At 39.4% G+C, this 20,189-nt stretch overlaps 1 protein-coding gene across 1 annotated transcript in view; it reads left to right on the top strand.

Moving 5' to 3' along the window:
- The window catches only part of LOC149287383 (meiotic nuclear division protein 1 homolog), a 28,718-nt gene extending 11,645 nt beyond the window's left edge, over positions 1 to 17,073 (top strand). The window contains exons 5-8 of the mRNA XM_089492893.1: positions 9,296 to 9,370; positions 12,406 to 12,520; positions 15,775 to 15,819; positions 16,967 to 17,073. Of these exons, the coding sequence (XP_089349019.1) occupies positions 9,296 to 9,370; positions 12,406 to 12,520; positions 15,775 to 15,819; positions 16,967 to 17,073 (342 nt within the window). The remainder of the gene's footprint in view (positions 1 to 9,295; positions 9,371 to 12,405; positions 12,521 to 15,774; positions 15,820 to 16,966) is intronic.
- Positions 17,074 to 20,189: the final 3,116 nt, after the last annotated feature.

The following is a 20,189-nucleotide window of genomic DNA, read 5'->3' as shown; positions in this document are numbered from 1 at the left end:
ATTTGTTTATTAAATTATTGTAAATAAATGAAAAATGTACATTCATTTTTTTTATCCGATTAATCGAAAAAATAATCGGCCAACTAATCGATTATGAAAATAATCGTTAGTTGCAGCCCTAATAGAAACCCATTCCATGAAGCTCTCAACACACAGTGCTTGTTGTTTCCAAAAGCAGTTTAGAACTGTGTAGTGAGTGATGTTAAAGAGGACGGGCAATTTTTACACATTACCCGCTTTGGCTCTTGGCAGCCCCGTTCTGTGAGTGTGCATGGTCTTCCACTTCCTGGCTTAGGTGTTGTTACACTTAGACACCTCCACTTCACAATAATAGCACTTACAGCGGTCCATGGCAGTTCTAACAGGGCAGAGGTTTCACAAACTGACTTGTGGCATCCTGTGAGTGCAACAATGTTTGTCATTGTATATGGGATGCCTATGTGCTTGATTTTATACACCTGTGAGGGTTGTTCACAAAGTTTTGGGTGTGTTAAACTGGTAATTTCAATTTTATAAACCCATGTAAATTTGCATTTTTAATTAGTTAATGGAATGTGATATGTAGGGGGAAAACACTAGAAACATCGCTAGAGACAAAGGCTTTGAGAGAAAGTAATTGTGCATTGTGCTCACTTTCACAGAAATCCAGTTTGGCTGCCTGATCTCAGGAGGCAAACAAATAGGAAAGTGACTGGGCTGCATTTTTTAAGGAAGATGCTCATAGAAATCAGTAGGGGAATGGTGACTATTAACATGGTTGTGTGGAATATATTTAGAAGGAAGTTATATTTTTATCCCTGCATCCAATGTGATAAGAAATGGAGTTATTGAAATTTGTGTCCCGGAACCTGACTACTATAAAAATAGAAAGTTTGTGGTTATTCGGTTAGCTGGTTACCATAATATCATAGTTTTGTTTTTCGCTTCTTCCCCTTTCAGTTTCCTTAATTTTAATCCGATGCGTATGTATGTGAATAAATAGTTAACTTAAACTTCAAACACATAGCTGTGTTATGCCGTTATATAGGTGTGGTTTACCATCTAACATAAAGTATTTTGTTAGTGGAAAATAGGAAACATATAAAGTTCAAATTTTAAACAGATAGAGTGAAGGGGTCAACTCACAATGGACCAAAAGGGGTATTTGCCCCCCAGTGGCAAGGGGAGCCCACTTTCTGCTTACTGTTGCTTTATGATCTACATGTTTTCATACACTGCACACGGCTCCTCTTGTGCAGCAGTAGTCACCAAGAAACAGACACCATCTCTGGAGCATCTTCAGTGTTGGCAGAGGAAACCTCTCACTTCCTGTCATGTGACAGTGTCCGCCAGTAAGAAGCTCCATTTAGTCACATGTTGCAGTAAGGGGGAAGCTGGATGACATCCTATTGTAAGATGCACATACTATCCAACAACATACATACACATGCTCACACTATACATACATAAAAACACACTAACACTATACACAAATACACACAGAATCTGGCACTATACATTTAGACACATATACTGACTCTAGCACAATACATATACACCCTGACTCTGACATGACAGTATAAACACACACTCACGGACTGACTCCAGCACTAAACATATACACACTGACTGACACTACAGTATACACATACATACACTACCCCCCACACCTTGTAGAGACCTGCCACGCCACTGCCTATATTCTGCCATTGTGAATCTGGCACCCTATGCTTTCCTGTGGGGGAGCAATAAAGCAGGTGCCATGAGGTACGCAAAAGGTTCACGTAATGCATGTATTGTGACCCTGCTGGGTGCCTCACGGCACCGTGCAGAAAAATATGGGTGCAGGATTCACAATGGTAGCCCTGGCCAGTTTTACCCACTTGTCCCACAAAATCCTGGGAAGTGGTTTGTAGTCATATGGCGCCCGGGCTTGTCGAGTCATGCATTACGAAGTGTGAGATTTCTAAACCACTATTTATGCCTAGGGGATTCATTAATGACTCTTTGGGTTATGATTGCTGCCATCAGCAGCCAATACATGCTGAAACCTGGCTAGCTGCCGCCCTTGAGTATTGATGCTGCTCTGCAAGATAAAATGCTGCTCTGCAAGATGGGGTCTGCACTTCACTTACAGCCTCCCTGTGCCATGCACCCCCCCCTACTTACACATCCATGCTTTCGCACCATATTCATTAATTTACTCATTCACAAACATTCATTCCCTCATTCACAGATACGCATTTATTACCTCATTCATAGATACTAATAATTCACAGATACTCATTCATTCCCTCATTCACAGATACTGATTTATTCCCTTAATCACGCATACTGGTTCATACATCCTCCCCCACCCCGTTACATGAAGTGCAGATTTCTCGGTGCCGCTCACGGCCTTCTGCAGGGGGCGCTGCTTCCCTCTGCATTGCGCGCACTCTGTGCGAACAACTTCTCTTGTTCTGCCCAGGGGAAGCATGGCGTAAATTCACATGACTCCTCTGTTTTCCTGCTACCCCTGGACAGACAAGAAACAACAGAGATGGAACAAGCAACGCATAGGTAAGCAGCAACAATTGCCCCCTCCAGCCCTGCCCCCCCTGCATTTTCGGCAGTTTTTTTTCCTTTCGGCATCTTGCTGATAATGCCATTTTCGGCCGATATGTTTCAGCCACCGATATTTCGGTGCATCCATAATATTCTGAGAATGTTATAATTTTATATATTATTTTTCTCATATTTGATTGACTCCCACCCTGCCTTTACATTTTATAAATTTGTCATAGGAAATACGCTTTTTCCTGCCTTTTGCACCCTCACTTAACAGGTATCCATGTTAATGGTATGGAAGGGGTGCTCCTCTATTCATTTGTAAGCCCAGCTAATGCCTGAAATGTATACCAGGAGGCAACCAAGGCAGTAAAAACAAAGGAGCAGTATTCATGGGAAAGCATATGTGTCATAAAAAAATTACAATAATGAACAAACACGACCGGTTTTCACAAAATTTTTGTATTGTTCTTGTCCATACTGAATACAATGTGGGTTGGAAAATCGCTTCAACAAATGCTAATTGTAGTCATGAGTTAGCAAATCTGGAGTCCAATCAATAAAAAAGGGGCCGCTCACACCCGACATCCTGGGAATATGGCTGAGCTTAAGGAAGAATGGTGTAAAATTCCTCCTGGATGTTGTGCAGTTCTGATCTGCAGCTACCGGAGGCACTTGTTTGAGGTTATTGCTGCCAAAGGAGGTTCAAGCGATTATTAAATCCAAGAGTTCATTTACATTTTCCTCCAGCACTGTAAATGTTTAATGGGTGCGTTGAATAAAGACATGAAAGATCATGATTGTTTGTGTGCTGTTAGCTTTAGCACATTGTGTTTGTCTATACTTAGAATTAAGAATTAGAAAGATAAGTTATCTTGTATATGGCTGTACCCCTTTCATTATTTATGCATTTCAGAGAGTACATCTACTGGAGAGGGGCTGTCCGTTATGGGGTGCAACAATGTTAATTTTAGTTGTTACTTTACATTTATGGTCTTTGTGATATGTAAGTGTGCTTATTTAAAATGCATGGTCAGCAAACCACACCCAAAAGCATGAAGTATGATTAAGATTCATATTTGCCATATGATTCATAAGTGCTTTTCATTTTCTGTTTGTTGATTCTGCACATCGCAAATTCCCTAATGTATGCCACACCCTGAAACTGATGCAGACATCTTCATTTTAACTGTTTGCGTGGCGTTTTGTTAAATTTGCCTCTTTGTGTTTGAGGGATTACAAGGGAGGGCAGTCATTGCAAATCACCACATACTACATTTTTACTGAATTAACTTCGTAATGTCGGTGGCCTGCTGTTGCATGAAATCGGCTCCAGCATTATGAGGGTTTTACAGCTTTGTTACTGGAAACATCATTCTACATGGACAGAAAAGGCAAAGGAATAAAATGTTTTTGATATCATGGATTTTATTATATTTTTTAGACAAAATGAGATTGATCTTTTATAGTTAATGATAAAATACTTGCTAAGAAAAAAAACAAACGTTTTAAATGTAATAAAACCCTTATAAAAAAATGTTAGGGTTGGTCAGATATGACAAAAAAAGACTGTGAACCGAATAGTTTTAGCTGTGGAAATTTTAAAGCAGAGCTGTCATTTTTTTTCTTGTATGTTATGTAGTGGAGATTGCAATACGTATATATATATATTTTATATATATATATATATATATATATATATATATATATATATATATACATACTGAAATCCACGTTATATGTCTAATTTAGGAGCAGCCATCTCTTTCTGTCTGCCCTGATCTGTTGTTAAGACACTGATTGTTGATTAATTATTCCATCACTACATATAATCTTTGGAAACAATTCCAAAACCTATAACATTGCAATACACAGAACAGAAATATAGTGAGCCGTCCTGAAGGAACACTGTTCAGCCTGTTGTTTCAGCTGTCCATGCAAATCTGGCTTCCTGGTTGATGATGTCACATTAATGTCGTGGTGTATTTTCCATTATTGTATTTACATCAGCTCTTAAGATTACAGCTCTCAGAGTATAGTTTGTCGTGTTATGATTAAAAAACAAAAAAACTGCATGATAGAAAATGTCACAAATTTTTACATATTTCTTAGGAAAAACAGTTGTTGGAGAATTGACCCTAAGTTTACAATAAGTACTTGATATTATTGCTTTTAAAGCTACATCATCTCAAACGTAAAGCCTACTTATAGTTGTCAATGCCCAACGTCATTGAATATAGCTAACATGTTTTAAAAAAATTTATCCAAGTAACCGTATTGGCTCGAATATAGGCCGCACTTTTTCCCCCCACTTTAAGTCTTTAAAGTGGGGGTGCGGCCTATATTCGGGCTCTAGCGCCGGGCAGGCAGCAGGGTTAGGATACAGATCCCCCGCAGCGGTGCAGGGGACCCGTATCCTACTCTCTGATACGCTCAGACAGCCTCCCCTGCCAGCACTTCCCACGGGGGGGGGTGCCGGCACGGGAGGTTGTCTAAGCGCATCGTGCGGACGGTCACCGGCTGCGGAGGTTGTTTACCCGCATCGCCGCAGCCGGTGACCGTCCGCACGATGCGGTTTACCTCTGCCCCCAAGACTTACCAGCAATACGTGTATACAACTTCTGGTGCCGGCACATCCGCTGAGTGCCGGGACCGGAAGTTGTATATGCGTATTGCGTAGATGTCCCCCGCCGGCCACGCAAGACAACCGGGAGTCTGCTCTGGTAAGTCGGGTGGGGGGCAGAGTGGCAGCATATCTCGGGGGGGGGGGAGGACAGTGGCAGCATATCTCGGGGGGGAGGAGGAGGACAGTGGCAGCATATCTCGGGGGGGGGGAGGACAGTGGCAGCATATCTCGGGGGGGAGAGGACAGTGGCAGCATATCTCGGGGGGGGAGGAGGAGGACAGTGGCAGCATATCTCGGGGGGGAGACGGACAGTGGCAGCATATCTCGGGGGGGGACAGTGGCAGCATATCTAGGGGGGAAAGTGGCAGCATATCTCGGGGGGGGGACAGTGGCAGCATATCTCGGGGGGGGGAGGCAGAGTGGCAGCATGTTTTTTTGGTGCTTTTTTTAAGCACCAAACTTTTAGGGGGCGGCCTATATCCGAGCCAATACGGTATTTACAGACCGCTAGTGATTTGCTCTGAGGTCGTAGCAGATGGTTAAAAATCTGGAATTCCTTATCAGTCTTATGCTAGAAAGAAAGCGATGCTTTCTCAATCACCATACACAGACTTAAATTCATGTTAGCATAGGCAAGAAGGGTTTTATTCCAACTCAATGCAGGTGTGCATCATGTGAAAATCAAAATGTTACTCACTTATTCGGCAGGTGGTTTATGTGAAATATGTTGTCCGTGTGAAGAGGAATATATAAATTCCGCACATTAGTGATAATGATATCTAAATAGTACTTTATTTGTTTCTGTACTGTTCCTCGGTCCCCACTATGAAGTGGCAGATATATTGAAAAGTTATTTATTTATGTTTTTCCTTGTGATACCTGAATGGTTAATGCTATATGTGCACTTGTCCAACACCTCTGGATAACGCCTAAATATACTGTCCTCCTGCTGTTTATGTGATGTCGGAGAGATTTTTATGGCTGTGTCAGGAAGCTCCCCAGTGATGCTGCACAGCGTCTGAATTGCTTTCTTGCATTCTTCCCACAGATAGCTACAGGAAGGAACCCGGGTAATAGTCATTTGATCAAATATTTCTCTATTTACTTAGACCAGGACGACCGCCTAAAGTTCAGAGGATGTTGCTAGTGGTCTTTGTAGCGGGGATATATTTTCCTGTGTTAGTAAAACTGCATGACCTACATTTCATAGGAAACCAAATTCTTATGCGTGTTTTCACACGTGGCTGCTTTTACTTGGCTTTATTACCATCTAGGGGATAATATATTCTATAAGCAGCATTTATGTCTCTGGAGTCAGAACACTTAAAAATTTATATATACAGAATCTCACAAAAGTGAGTACACCTCTCACATTTTTGTACATATTTTATTATGTCTTTTCAAGTGACAACACTGAAGAAATGACACTGGGCTACAATGTAAAGTAGTGAGTGTACAGCCTGTATTACAGTGTAAATTTGCTGTCCCTTCCAAATAACGCAACACACAGCCATTAATGTCTAAACCATGTTAACAAAAGTGAGTACACCCCTAAGTGGGAATGTGCAAATTGGGCCCAAAGTGTCTATTTTGTGTGGCCACCATTATTTTCCAGCACTGCCTTGGAGTTCACCAGAGCTTCACAGGTTGCCACTGAAGTCCTCTTCCACTGCTCTATGACAACATCACGGAGCTGGTGGATGTTAGAGACCTTGCACTCCCCCACCTTCCATTTGAGGATGCTCAATAGGGTTTAGGTCTGGAGACATGCTTGGCCGGTCCATCACCTTTACCCTCAGCTTCTTTAGCAAAGCAGTGTTCGTCTTGGAGGTGTGTTTGGGGTCGTTATCATGTTGGAATACTGCCCTGCGAGCCAGTCTCTGAAGGGAGGGGGTCATGCTCTGCTTCAGTATGTCACAGTACATGTTGGCATTCACGGTTCCCTCAATGAACTGTAGCTCCCCAGTGCCAGCAGCACTCATGCAGGCCCAGACCATGACGCTTCCAGCACCATGATTGACTGTAGGCAAGACACACTTGTCTTTGTACACCACACAAGCTTGACACCATCTGAACCAATTAAGTTTATCTTGGTCTCATCGGACCACAGGACATGGTTCCAGTAATCCATTCCATTAGTCTGCTTGTCTTCAGCAAACTGTTTGCTGGCTTTCTTGTGCATCATCTTTAGAAGAGGCTTCCTTCTGGGACGACATGCGGCATATGGTCTGAGCACTGACAGGCTGACCCCCCACCCCTTCAACCTCTGCAGCAGTACTGGCAGCACTCATACGTCTATTTCCCAAAGACAACCTGTGGATATGACACTGAGCATGTGCACTCAACTTCCTGTTCTGAGTGGCACCTGTCCTGTGAAACCGCTGTCTGTTCTTGCCCACCGTGTTGCAGCTCAGTTTCAGGGTCTTGGCAATCTTCTTTTAGCCTAGGACATCTTTATGTAGAGCAACAATTCTTTTTTTCGGATCCTCAGAGTTATTTGCCATGAGGTGCCATGTTGAACTTCCAGTTACCAGTATGAGAGAGTGTGAGAGCGATAACAGCAAATTTAACACACCTGCTCCCCATTCACAACTGAGACCTTTAACTCTAATGAGTCACATGACACCGGGGAGGGAAAATAGCTAATTGGGCCCAATTTAAACATTTCCACTTAGGGGGTGTACTCACTTTTGTAGCAAAGGTTTAGACATTAATGGCTGTGTGTTATATTTGAGGGGACAGCAAATTTACACTATTATACAGGCTGTACATTCACTACTTTACATTGTAGCAAAGTGTCATTTCTTCAGTGTTGTCACATGAAAAGATATAATAAAATATTTATAAAAATCTGAGGGCTGTATTCACTTTTGTCAGATACTGTATATACAGTATATAGTTCCAGCAATGTCTCAGCGAACATCCTCATGTGCATGTGCAGAAGGCACTTCCATTGATTTCAGTGAGACCGCTGCCACTTATTAGTTGTTTCCAGATCACTTTAATATGCAGTCTACTTTTATGAGAGAGCCAAGGACAGTAACATATTGTAATGTTTATACTGTTGCAAACTGACTGGAAACACCTATGAGAAGAAAACCAAAGTGCGAGGCCAGGGAGTGGATTTCTTAATCTTGAGTGTGTCATGACACAGAAGAAGAGCGTCAGATACAGAAACACAGAAATATGGCAGATGCACACAATGCGATATAAAGGGGATTAGAGACTTAAAGCACTGGCCGGCAAAACAAGATTCCACTGTCACTAACACTTGTCCTTAAACGTCATTCATTTTCTTGGTTTCTCAAGACCACTTTGATATAATTCATCAAATTAATACATACATCTTAAGGTCGTCTACAATATATAACATCTTGTTTTTTGTGATAGTTTCTCTTTAAGTATAATTATAGTTATTAAAGTAATATTAAGCCATATTCATTCTTAACTTTATGAATGGGAGGACTTTCTGTCATTCCTTGATATGTTGATATGTTGTCATATTTTGCAATCAAGAACAGATCATCAGGGCATTGCTTAATGTAAATCTAGCTCTTGGGGATGTTATGTGTCAAACATAATGTTAAAACATCACACACAAGCAAAAAAAAAAAAATACACATTTGATACAGAAAATAGTAATGGATGGTTCATAAGAGGAGACTAGACAAGAGAGGGGAATGCAAGCCATACCTAAGCTAGCTCTAACATCCTCTCATGCTCAGAATGTTGGTCCTCACACATCTGTATGGATGCTTGTGAGTATTTTCGTTATGTTCAGAGTGAGCAGTGACAGTTTGTTTTTTGTATGGCTAGGGTAGACTGTTTTATGTTCAGGTTGTACTCTGGCTTAGCCTGTGAAATGCCATCTCCTGCCTAGCCCACCTCTGTTAGTTGAGTAACATGATGCAGAGCTGTGGCACTATAGCAATAAAGGATAGTATATAATAAGCAATAGTAACTCTAATAACTGCTCAGAGGTTATAATAGGACAGTTGCAAATTATTCTGTATAGTCTCTATACTCGCCCAACTGGTACACATATAGACTCCATGATACTGATGCCCTGTGCCACTGATAATTGTCATTGTTTTTAAAACACCATTGGAGTGCCTTCACATTCTGTCTTGCTTCTTTCAGTTGGAGGAAGCTAACCAGAAGAAGAAACATTTAGAGCAAAGTGTTGAAAAAGCCAAAGTTGGGCGGCAAGATACGGTAATTTTCCTTTTTGTGTGCTGCATTAAAACATTTTCTAACATTAAAACATTTTAACATTGTTGTTCATATCTATATCATGGTCATACCTCACTAACCTACTTCCAAAACCTGCAGAGGCTATCAGTTATGCATATATATTGTGAAAATTCAGTTTCATTGTTACAGGACAGAATTGGTTTATTTTTTTTTGGGGTGCCGAGAATAACTTACTAAGCAATCGACATAAATATTCCTAATGTTTTGGATAAATGTAAGTTACGCTCAAGATTTTATGGTAATCCGTTATAATGCAATCTGTTGCTATAAAGCCAGCAAGCATTGATGTCCATGTTCAGCTGCCAGTCACTGAGACCTTCTCCAATCCAAATGTTAGATATCAGTTACATGCCAAAAGGACAATGGATTATTAGCATTTATTAATATGCACATAATGCTGTATGATATTTCAGAAAAATATTTAAAGCATCAGGTTACCCTTGGAAGTATAGGAGGGGCATCCTAGCCTTCAAGCAGTGGCGGAACTACCGGGGTCGCAGGGGCCCAAGCTAAGGGGCCGCCCGAAATCTTTTTTCCGTTTTTTTTTTTAAATAAGGCAGGGGCGTCCAACATGCGGCCCGCGAGACCTCGAGGTGCGGCCCTGCTACTTACTTGTGGGAGGGTCTTCTGGACTGCACAGAGGAAGCGGAGTTCACGTGACATCCTACTTCCTCTGTGCTTTAGCAGAGAAGGCAGAGGGAGGCCGTGCCCCCTGCTGAAGTCTGTGAGCGGCATCGAGGAGCTGCAGTGCAGGTAAGGGGTGGGGAGGGTGTTTGAATGAGTGTGTGTGATTGAGGGAATGAATCTGTGAATGAATGATTATATGAATAAGTGTGTGTGTGTGTGTGTTAGCATGGATGTGTAAGTGCTGGAACCTAGGCATGATGGGACTGTGATTGCTGTTATCAATCACACTCCTATCATGCCAAGTCAGACAGTACATGCTGAAACCTGGCCAGCTGCCCCCCTTGTGTAGTGATGCTGCCAGCAGTATGGGGTCTGCACATCACTTACAGCCACCCTGTACCAGCATGTACTGGCTGACTTGGCATGATAGGAGTGTGATTGCTAACAGCAATTACAGTCCCATCATGCCTAGGTTCCAGCATTTACTGGATGGATGTGTAAGTGCTGGAACCTAGGCATGATGGGACTGTGACTACTGTTAGCAATCACACTCCTATCATGCCAAGTCAGCCAGTACATGCTGAAACCTAGCTAGCTGCCCCCCTTGTGTAGTGATGCTGCCAGCAGTATGGGGTCTGCACATCACTTACAGCCACCCTGTACCAGCATGTACTGGCTGACTTGGCATGATAGGAGTGTGATTGCTAACAGCGAGCACAGTCCCATCATGCCTAGGTACCAGCATTTACTGGTTGCCTGGGTATGATAGGAGTGTGATTGCTGTTAGCAATCACACTCCTATCATGCCAAGTCATATTGCTAATTTTGTCCAATTGTGTGTTACCTACTTTTATTAAACATGTGAGTTTTTATTATTATTTTTAAAGGTGGGGGTCATTTTCGGTTTTGGCTAAGTGAACCCTGAATGTTTTGGTCCAGAATTTTCATTTTAGTTCATCCCTAGAATAAATCTAGGGAATCCTGAATTTGTAGTCGCAAAACTTTCAAGGCCCAGAAATCAGTGAGAGGAAGAGTAAAGGTTTTGTGTCATTTTACTTTATTTTAATCTGTATATTTTATTAAGGCCATATTTTTTGTCACAGTGAAAAATGAGTGCGGCCCGCGCACGTATACAATTCTGATGAAGTGGCCCACTGCAGAAAAAACTTGGACACCCCTGGATTATGCCCTTTGTACATGCGCCCCTTTTTCTTTGATTTTTTTTACAGATATGATTCAATATGTAAATTGAATTTGTTGAAAAAAAATTGTTGGGTAAAAATCATGGATTTTTTGGGAGGGGGTGGGGGGGCCCTTAACAGATTCTCGCACCCGGGCCCTGAGGCGTCTAGTTACGCCCCTGCCTTCAAGAGATGCCAAAATGACGAAGTTTGTATGATATACCTGGCTGACCACTTACATGAATGAACAATTTGTATTAATATGATTTTTTGACAAAGTAAAAGTCCACATTCTTTGGTTAGCCAGAGCCCCCACCATCACCTTATTATCTTTTTATTCATATAGCACCAAAAGCTTAAGCAGCACTTCTTACAATACATATTCTCAAGGAGGATGACAAAACTAGAATCGACAACTAGGATTAACTGATACATTAGGTAAACAGGGTCAGGCTCACAAGCTTACACTTTTCCGAGTTACAATATAGTTCACATATTTCCAAATTATTATATTTGCTTGAATATGACATACTTTTTGTTATTTAAAAAAAAAACTGTCTCTGTTTGAATAACTGATTTCTCTTTAGGTAATGCATGTATACGATACCAAGTTTTCCACTCCTTTTTAATAGGTCCAGATCCAAACATATATTCAATCCAACACATAAATATCAGCTCGTTGCATGCTAGTTTTCTAAGCAGTGCTCAAGTTGTGTTAAAGGCAGTACTGTAGTATTCCATATAGTATTCAAACAACTGCAAGGTAATTGTTACACAATTAGAAAAACACTTCTATGGCAAGAAATTTCATCTTCATAATAAAGCAAACATAACCAGAATTTGAGTCAATTTTCTACCTATTAGACACGGCTTTCATTTCATGCCGCCTGTATTAAAAGGCTAATATATTGATCCGTTGGAACAAATATTAACTTTTTGGTGGAATTTGTGTACAGTGGAAACATGGGAATTATGGTTTTGATATGACTTGTGTAAAGGAAATCCACAAGACATTTTTCACATAATAGTGTATTTTTGCTTACATGAATCATATCATATCTCTGGTATTAACTGTATTATGAGGGGAGAGTCTTAAGAGGAGGTTATTTTGCACTTAAAGCTGCCTTCATAGCACTAAATGCGGTGAGATCCATCCATTTGCTTCTTTGCGTTTTCATTGTTTTCCAGGAAGAGCGATCCAAATTGGCAAAGGAGCTGGCATCTCTGAGACAGCAGAGAGAACAACTCCGGGTGCAGTTGGATAAATACAAAGAGTGTGATCCGGAGGTCGTAGAAGAAATCCGTAAGTTATAGCTATTAGGATCTTGAATTGCTTTTTGTATAAAACTGTGACAAACATTTTGCCAACTTGAAGTGTATGAAGTGAAATATTATCTCCCTTTGTGTAATGTCCAAGGATAGCAGTTTTGGAAGCAGTGATGGATAGAGCACGGTTGCATTCAATAGGGTTTTAAATGTCAGAACTTCCTTTCAGGCATTTCCTTCTGGCAACTTCATCACTTACGTCGGCAGGGACTCCCCATGGTGCGGCAGGGACTCCCCATGGTGCAGCAGGGACTGTCGGGTCTATAGAGTCCTCTATAGAGTTATAAACCTATGCATGGCTGGTATCAATGTACTTGGGATATGTTGTTCAACACATATTAGGGTGGTGTTTTGAACTGACATATACCAGGAGTTATAAATTCATATCTGAAATAAAATGTGTATGGGAAAAAACACACATAAATTACTGTCACAAACTTTGACAAAGGCTGGTGTTAGAATTAGTGCATGGAAAGGTTGAAATACAAGCATTTTAAAATAACCTGGAGTTTCTACTTTTCAAAAATATATGATTTGATAAGGTAAATTGAATTGACCAGCTTCAAGGATGAAGGACACGAGTGCATGGTGACCAGATATCTAAATTCCATGTTGAAAAATGCGCAAACCTCCCAAATGTGGCCTCTTACCTCCCAACAAACCTACAAATGAGTGGTATCAGTATACTCAGAAGATGTTGCTGAACATATATTGTTTTTTGGCAATAGCATATTCCAAGAGCTGTAAATCCATAGCTCAAGTACAATTTGTGTGAAAAAAAAATGCATGCAAAATACCAGTATTTAAAATACCCGACTGTGTCTAGTTTTTAAAAGTACCTAGTTTTGATGGGGTAAATTCATCAGCTAAAGATGTCCCAAATAACACAGGGGAGGTGCAGAATGATCAGATGTCGAAATTCCAAGTTGAAAAACTGAATTGCGCATGTCCCAAATGTGGCCTTTTAGCCCCCAAACAACCCAACAAACCTATGCATAGGTGGTATCACTGTACTCAGACGATATTTCTGAACACATATTGGGATGTTGTTTTAAATTAACATATCCGATGAGCTATGAACTCATACCTGAAGTACAATTTGCGTGAATAAAAAACACAACAAATTACTACCACAAACACATACTAACGTTTGAAATACCATAGGGTGTGTAGTTTTCATAAAGATATGCATTAAAGGGGTAAATTGAATTGGTCAGCTTTAAAGATATCCCAAATAACACATGGGGCAGAATGACCAGATTTGAAAAAAATGGTTTTCAGTAGGGAGAATTCTACTTATTGCAACATCCAAATGTTAGATATCAGTTACATGCCAAAAGGACAATGGATTATTAGCATTTATTAATATGCACATAATGCTGTATGATATTTCAGAAAAATATTTAAAGCATCAGGTTACCCTTGGAAGTATATGAGGGGCATCCTAGCCTTCAAGAGATGCCAAAATGACGAAGTTTGTATGATATACCTGGCTGACCACTTACATGAATGAGCAATTTGTATTAATATGATTTTTTGACAAAGTAAAAGTCCACATTCTTTGGTTAGCCAGAGCCCCCACCATCACCTTATTATCTTTTTATTCATATAGCACCAAAAGTTTAAGCAGCACTTCTTACAATACATATTGGGGCAGAATGACCAGATTTGAAAAAAAATGGTTTTCAGTAGGGAGAATTCTTCTTATTGCCCTTCAACATGTCCAAAAAAACCCCTTAAAAGAATTTGGGTATTTCTAAAATCTGGAAAATATTAGCATCTGTTTAGCAGGTATTTCCATTAAATTTTGAAGATGAGTAAAATATATATATTTTTATTTAAATTGTTTTTTTCACCATATTTTAATTTTTTTAGTAAATGAAATTGTCCTGGAAAAAACAACAATATATAACTTGTATGGGTACACTAAATGAAAGAGAAGAAAATGACAGCTAAACACGAGCACCGCAGAAATGTTAAAACAGCCTCGGCCACGTAGGGTACAAAAAGAAAAAAACAGCCCATTCCTTAAGCGATTAACTCTTAAACGTCCTAGAGTGGACAGTGTATTGAATGACAATATCAGCAGCACATTTCTAGGTTGTAAACTTGTTGAGCAGAAACCTTTTCACCTTTTGTTTCAGTAAGTCCAAATTATTTAAAGCACTACTTTTTTCAGTTGTCTATTGTACATAGCTGCAGAATGTTGTGGTGCTATGTAACTCAGTAATTAATAATTAAACCGATTGCATTGTGGCATAAGGGCTTAAAGAAATATAGTTGATATTTTGTTGTGCTTGTTTACCACAGCCTGCTTTAATTTTTTTTATCTTATCCACTTGTCAACCCTCCGCACACGAACCTACAATGACAAGTGTTTTTTTCCATTTTTTTATACAGATCTTTATAAAATTAGTTCCTTTTTCATTGAAATATCTCCAAAACAACTACGCTCATTGTAAGTTCACAAGTGAAATATGCTGTAGCTATGTCTTAACATAGAGACTATAGAAAGCAGAAGTGTTTATAAAGTCTGATGGCGCCCCATTAGTGTTTTGCCTTTATGCATTTTATGGTACCTAGCTTCTTATCACCCTTGATGATACTTGAAAATATGAAAGTGTTTCGGCTCAGCAGTTCATGTTAGTGATTCAACAGTAAGTGGCACTGGAAAGCTCAACAGCTTCCCATCTGTGACATATTTATAGGGAGAAAAGGAGGAAAATAGTAACGGCATACGCCGAAACATCTTAGGTGGGAAATGCACAAGCTAAGCTAATCGTGTGATCTTGCTATTATCTCATAATGGGGGAAAGTGTAGGACTGGCTTTAATTTCTGGCATGGTATCAAGTCAGTAAGCATCCACTCAAAGGCCAGCTGTCATACCTCATCTAAAATGATTTATGGCATGCAAGCATAGACGCTCAATTAATTACTGAGTAACTGTCCTTGAAACCACATACATTTAAGGTTAACTCTCAACTCCTTGCTTTTTATCTGTGATCATTCTCAGAATTGGAAGCTTGTGGCCTACAATTCAATTTCTGCATGAAATAATACAGTTATTAACAATGTTTTATTTAAGTCATTTCAGTAATTTGTTTTATATTGCATCATCTCTGGAGCTTATTGTATATTATAACACCGCTTTCTGGGTCTTGGTTAGCTTTAAAAAAAAAAAAAAAAAAAAAAAGGTAAAAAGCTCACTTGTCTAATTAATTGACTTTTAGGCCAAGCAAATAAGGTTGCCAAAGAAGCAGTTAATCGTTGGACAGGTGAGTAAAAATGTTATGTTTCTGGTGAATAATAATTTTGTGAGCTTACATTGTACCTTTCCCCGCTCCAGTCCATACTGAATACCGCTGCCAGACTAGTCTTATCTTATCCCATCACTCTACATCTGTTGTTCCAGTCTCCCCAGCTGGCTCCCCGTACCCTGCTCTTATTTTCATACGCTCTCCTAACTGCCCTTCGCCCTGTCCACAACTTTCCTCTCTCCTTGCCGGTCATCACCATCTCCAGCTCTTATCCTCAGGATTTCACTTGTAGCTTTAAACACTCTAAAAACCGACCTATTATGAGACGCATTAAACCAATGAAACCATCATCTCACAGAGTCCCTCGTCTTCTGTCACATTCACCTAAAGCTTTCTAATAGATTGTAAACTTACAGGACCCTCTTTTACGCCTGTACTAATATGTCCTGTTCGTATTCATATTATCCTTTATTTTGTATATTAATAATTTTAATGTTATTATAATATCATATATAGGTTTACCCCATAGGGTCTTCTAAATAAATACAGCTTATTTATTGCGAAGCCTACTAGTTTTTTCAGCGATCCTAGCGGTGTATTCTAGAAACTACTTCCATCCTGTCGTCTTTACCACCATACACTGCTCCTGTGTTAATGAGTTTGCTTACACCCCAGCATCTTCAGCAAAATGTTATTTGCTGTGTCTACAGCCACCAGACCTCTTATTTATTTTATATCAGCTGCATCGCTATGTTTTTTTGAAAGCAATGAGGTAAATGGTTGCTTTTGCATTGGATTGATGTTAGCCTTACTTTCCCTGTCAGCACCATGGAGAGGGCTGTGTTGTTTTGGAGCCAATCACAAAAAGAACAACCACTGAAAGGGCAGTATCCGTTAGCATCCATAAAGCTTCCCACGCTGCTTACATCAAGTAGTATTTATGTAGGGTTACATATATTTTGAATATTTACAGAATGTTTTTTTTTTTGGAAATGCCTGTTGGCGGCTCAGCAATTTTGATACATGTAGGTTATCTGTAAACAATGATATATGTGTAGCTTTAAAATAGGCTTACTACCATGGCAACTGGTGGAATTAAACGTTTCTAAAGATTTTGATTATGACAGCTTAATGCTTAATTTATTATTTTTCCTTTTATTCGCAGATAATATTTTTTCAGTTAAGTCTTGGGCAAAAAAGAAATTTGGCTTTGAAGACAGTAAAATTGACAAAACATTTGGAATACCTGAAGATTTTGACTATATTGATTAAATTAATAATCGTGAGTTGTGTTTTTGAATCTGGACAGTTTCCTTTCAGTAGTTCTGTTTCATTGACTTTAGACATCAACATTTTCTTTAATAATAAAACAAGAGTATTATTTTCCCCGAACAATACCACCTGGTAGTACACATCTGTTGTGCTTTTGGCTGTGTTTTGGATAAAGATCTAATGGAGTAATAAAAGCATCATCTTTTTAGAACTGTTTTCTTTAGGAGTCCCCAGATATCACTAAATGAGAGTTACATATAATTAATGAAAGTTTCTCCAGAAATGTATTTGACAAACACAGTGATATTTGGGGTAAGGGGGAATCATTTTAACATGTATACTAGTCGCTCCATTGCTACCTAATGTGAAGACCCCTGATCTAATTCCATTCTTAAAATAGAGTCAAACTTTAGCAGGTGTTCAGAAGCTCTTCCTGTAGCAGAAGTTCAATGGGTCAGGACCTTCATAATGTATACTGAACTCCAGGAATTGAAACCCAAACCCAACTCTATCAATTTTTTAATGCTTAATATACTATTTTTATTCTTTGTTTAGAAGTGTAGAGCTATCTGAGAGCATCAGAAACACTATTATAACTAAAGTAAGAATTCTAGGGTACGAGGTGATCTCCGGAAGACCTTGGCACCCTTTTTCCCACCAGAGGTGGGTGGAAGTTCTGCTGGAGGAGCAGGGATGGTTGGGGAAATAATTGATCTCCTTACCAGCTCAAAAAAAAGGGAGAGCGGGGTCTATTCGTACAGACCTCTGTGTCACTGCTCTCTTGAAAGTACGTCCTCCAAGTCCAATAGCTTTCAAAATCTCTGCCGTGAACCATGTTCATGCATATCCCTGGAGTAACCAACGCATTTTACAGTGATGTGTTACCCAGTGTCAAAAATCTAGGTATGGTTCAAAGATCATTGGTCATCTAGCAGGACAATAATCAAAAGTACAAAACAATGGTTAAAATGAAGAAATGGTATGTTTTAGACTAACCAATGAATCCTGATGAAAAAACGTTTGAAAAGAACTGAAATCTGCCATTGGGGAAAAGTAATCCTGCAAACATTCAAGAGTTGAGCAAAGTTAAGAGTGGGAGAAACTGCCAGTAGACAGGTGCAGGGAGTTTATAGGTGGCTACAAGGAAATGTTTGGAGGCTGTGATTGTTGCCCAGGTTTGAGCAACCAAATTTAAGTTCCTCAAGGTTCCTAAAGGTGCTCCGGTAATATTATGTTATGTTTCTTCTGTGAAATTATTGCACTAGTTGAACAGAAATGTTTTGTTGAATACCTTTGGACATCCCATTAAAATATTCTTATAATACAAAACAGGTGCCTTTCCTATTATTTCTGAAGATATTATGCATGATGTACAAAACATGCAAAGGTGCCAATAATGTTAACCATAACAGTAGCTAAATTATAACGATCTTGGAGTGTGTGCCCTGCTTCCTAAACAGGCTTTCTTAACGCTAAAAGGCCAACATGTAATGGAAATTTTAAAAAGACAGTGCAGATGTACAGTTTCCCGGGATGATCAGATACCTGGGACAGACGCCAAGCTAAACAAGTACTTGAATGTAACACAGACCATTGGAAACCGTGACGGTGACAGCAGTTCAAATGACCATTATTTACAGCTGTATGTACAAGTTGTCAAGTGTATTATTTAAGTATTTCTATAAGTTCGCTTAAATACCATACACCTAGCGGACCAAGTGTTTGCATTAGAGCTTTTTTCACATGATTTATTTACATTATTTATTAGGTAATGCAGATGCTGCATATGGCACAGGAACTAGAATTTATGTCCACCATATTGATGGCATGTACAGAAGAATTACAGCACATGAGTCTGAAACATTTTAGTCTCACATGTATAAGGAAAAAATCCAGAAACTTTACACGTGATAAAAGGCTACAAATTAAAATAAGACGATGACTTGTATTTTACAGTAGAAACTGCATGTGTAAATATCTTGCAATACTTAAGAGTCTCTCGATGAAACATGTTGGGCAAACATAAAGCCCTACTGCAGAGCCCATATCCATTTCGCACAAACCATAACCCAGAAAGCTTTAGCCTAGTACAGAAATGCCATACATTATAAAATCTATACCAATTTCACCTCCAAGTTTCCAGTCCACAATCTTTTAGGTATTTAAGTTACCAAAGACATCACAATAAAAAAATAACTTGTTTTCAGACAAACATAACCAGAATTCCTGGCCTGTGTGTCATACAAAATGCTATGAGTAAAATACAACTGCTCTGTACGGGGAACGTATGAAAATCTAGCTTTTTTTTCAGTCATTTGTTATGTGGCTCAGACTTTTGTTTTTCTTTATGGAATTTGGTTTAAGATCACTTAACTTGCAATGTGACTTTACAGGCAGGCTTTAATACCTGGAATATGTTAGGATTGCAGGTACTTGGCCAGTCTGTCCTACCGTTCTTTAAGCGATACATATGTATGTATGCTAATACTGTGCTAAGACTAAGTGAAAGCTATTGTAGCATGGATAAACCAAATATCCCTGGGGCTGATTTTATCTATAAATAGGTGAGACGGCAAGGTAATAATTACCTAGAGCTTTATGTGCTTTCACCGGTAGTCTCGCAAACACACCTCTGTGTCTCAAGGTGTCTGGAGCTGAAGCGATGTGGGATTTAAACCGCAGTAGTGAGACTTTCTTTGGATAGCTTCTCCCATCCCTAACGTACATGAGTGTTTGCCCATGATGATAACATTTACACTTGCATTTCCTCTCCTATTAAAATAACAAGGTCATGTTAATTGTTTTATACTTTTGGGATGGAGGTAATAATCTTAGCACAATGTAATGCATGTTATTTATAAAAGAAAACATATTAAAAAACAAAATCTCACTATGGTCAGGAGGAAGTGCAGAGTATCAGACAGGAATCCTGTAATATAAGAATAGGTTCCAGTTGCATGGTCAATGCTGATTATATATGAATGGTTACATTTCCCCAAATCATGATAGTCATCTTAAAACAGGAACATCGCCTGCAGAACATTAATACCTCCCATAATCCTTTGTATATGGCTTGCCATGTGTATAATGTTTTTAAGGTTGATATACAGTATTAA

The sequence above is a fragment of the Sceloporus occidentalis genome, unplaced genomic scaffold (genome assembly GCF_023333645.1).
Source record: "Sceloporus occidentalis isolate IW3139 unplaced genomic scaffold, rSceOcc1.0.p SCAF_61, whole genome shotgun sequence".
In the NCBI taxonomy this organism is placed as follows: domain Eukaryota; kingdom Metazoa; phylum Chordata; class Lepidosauria; order Squamata; family Phrynosomatidae; genus Sceloporus; species Sceloporus occidentalis.
The sequence above is the reverse complement of the archived record's forward strand: the minus strand, read 5'-3'. Positions and strand labels throughout refer to the sequence as shown.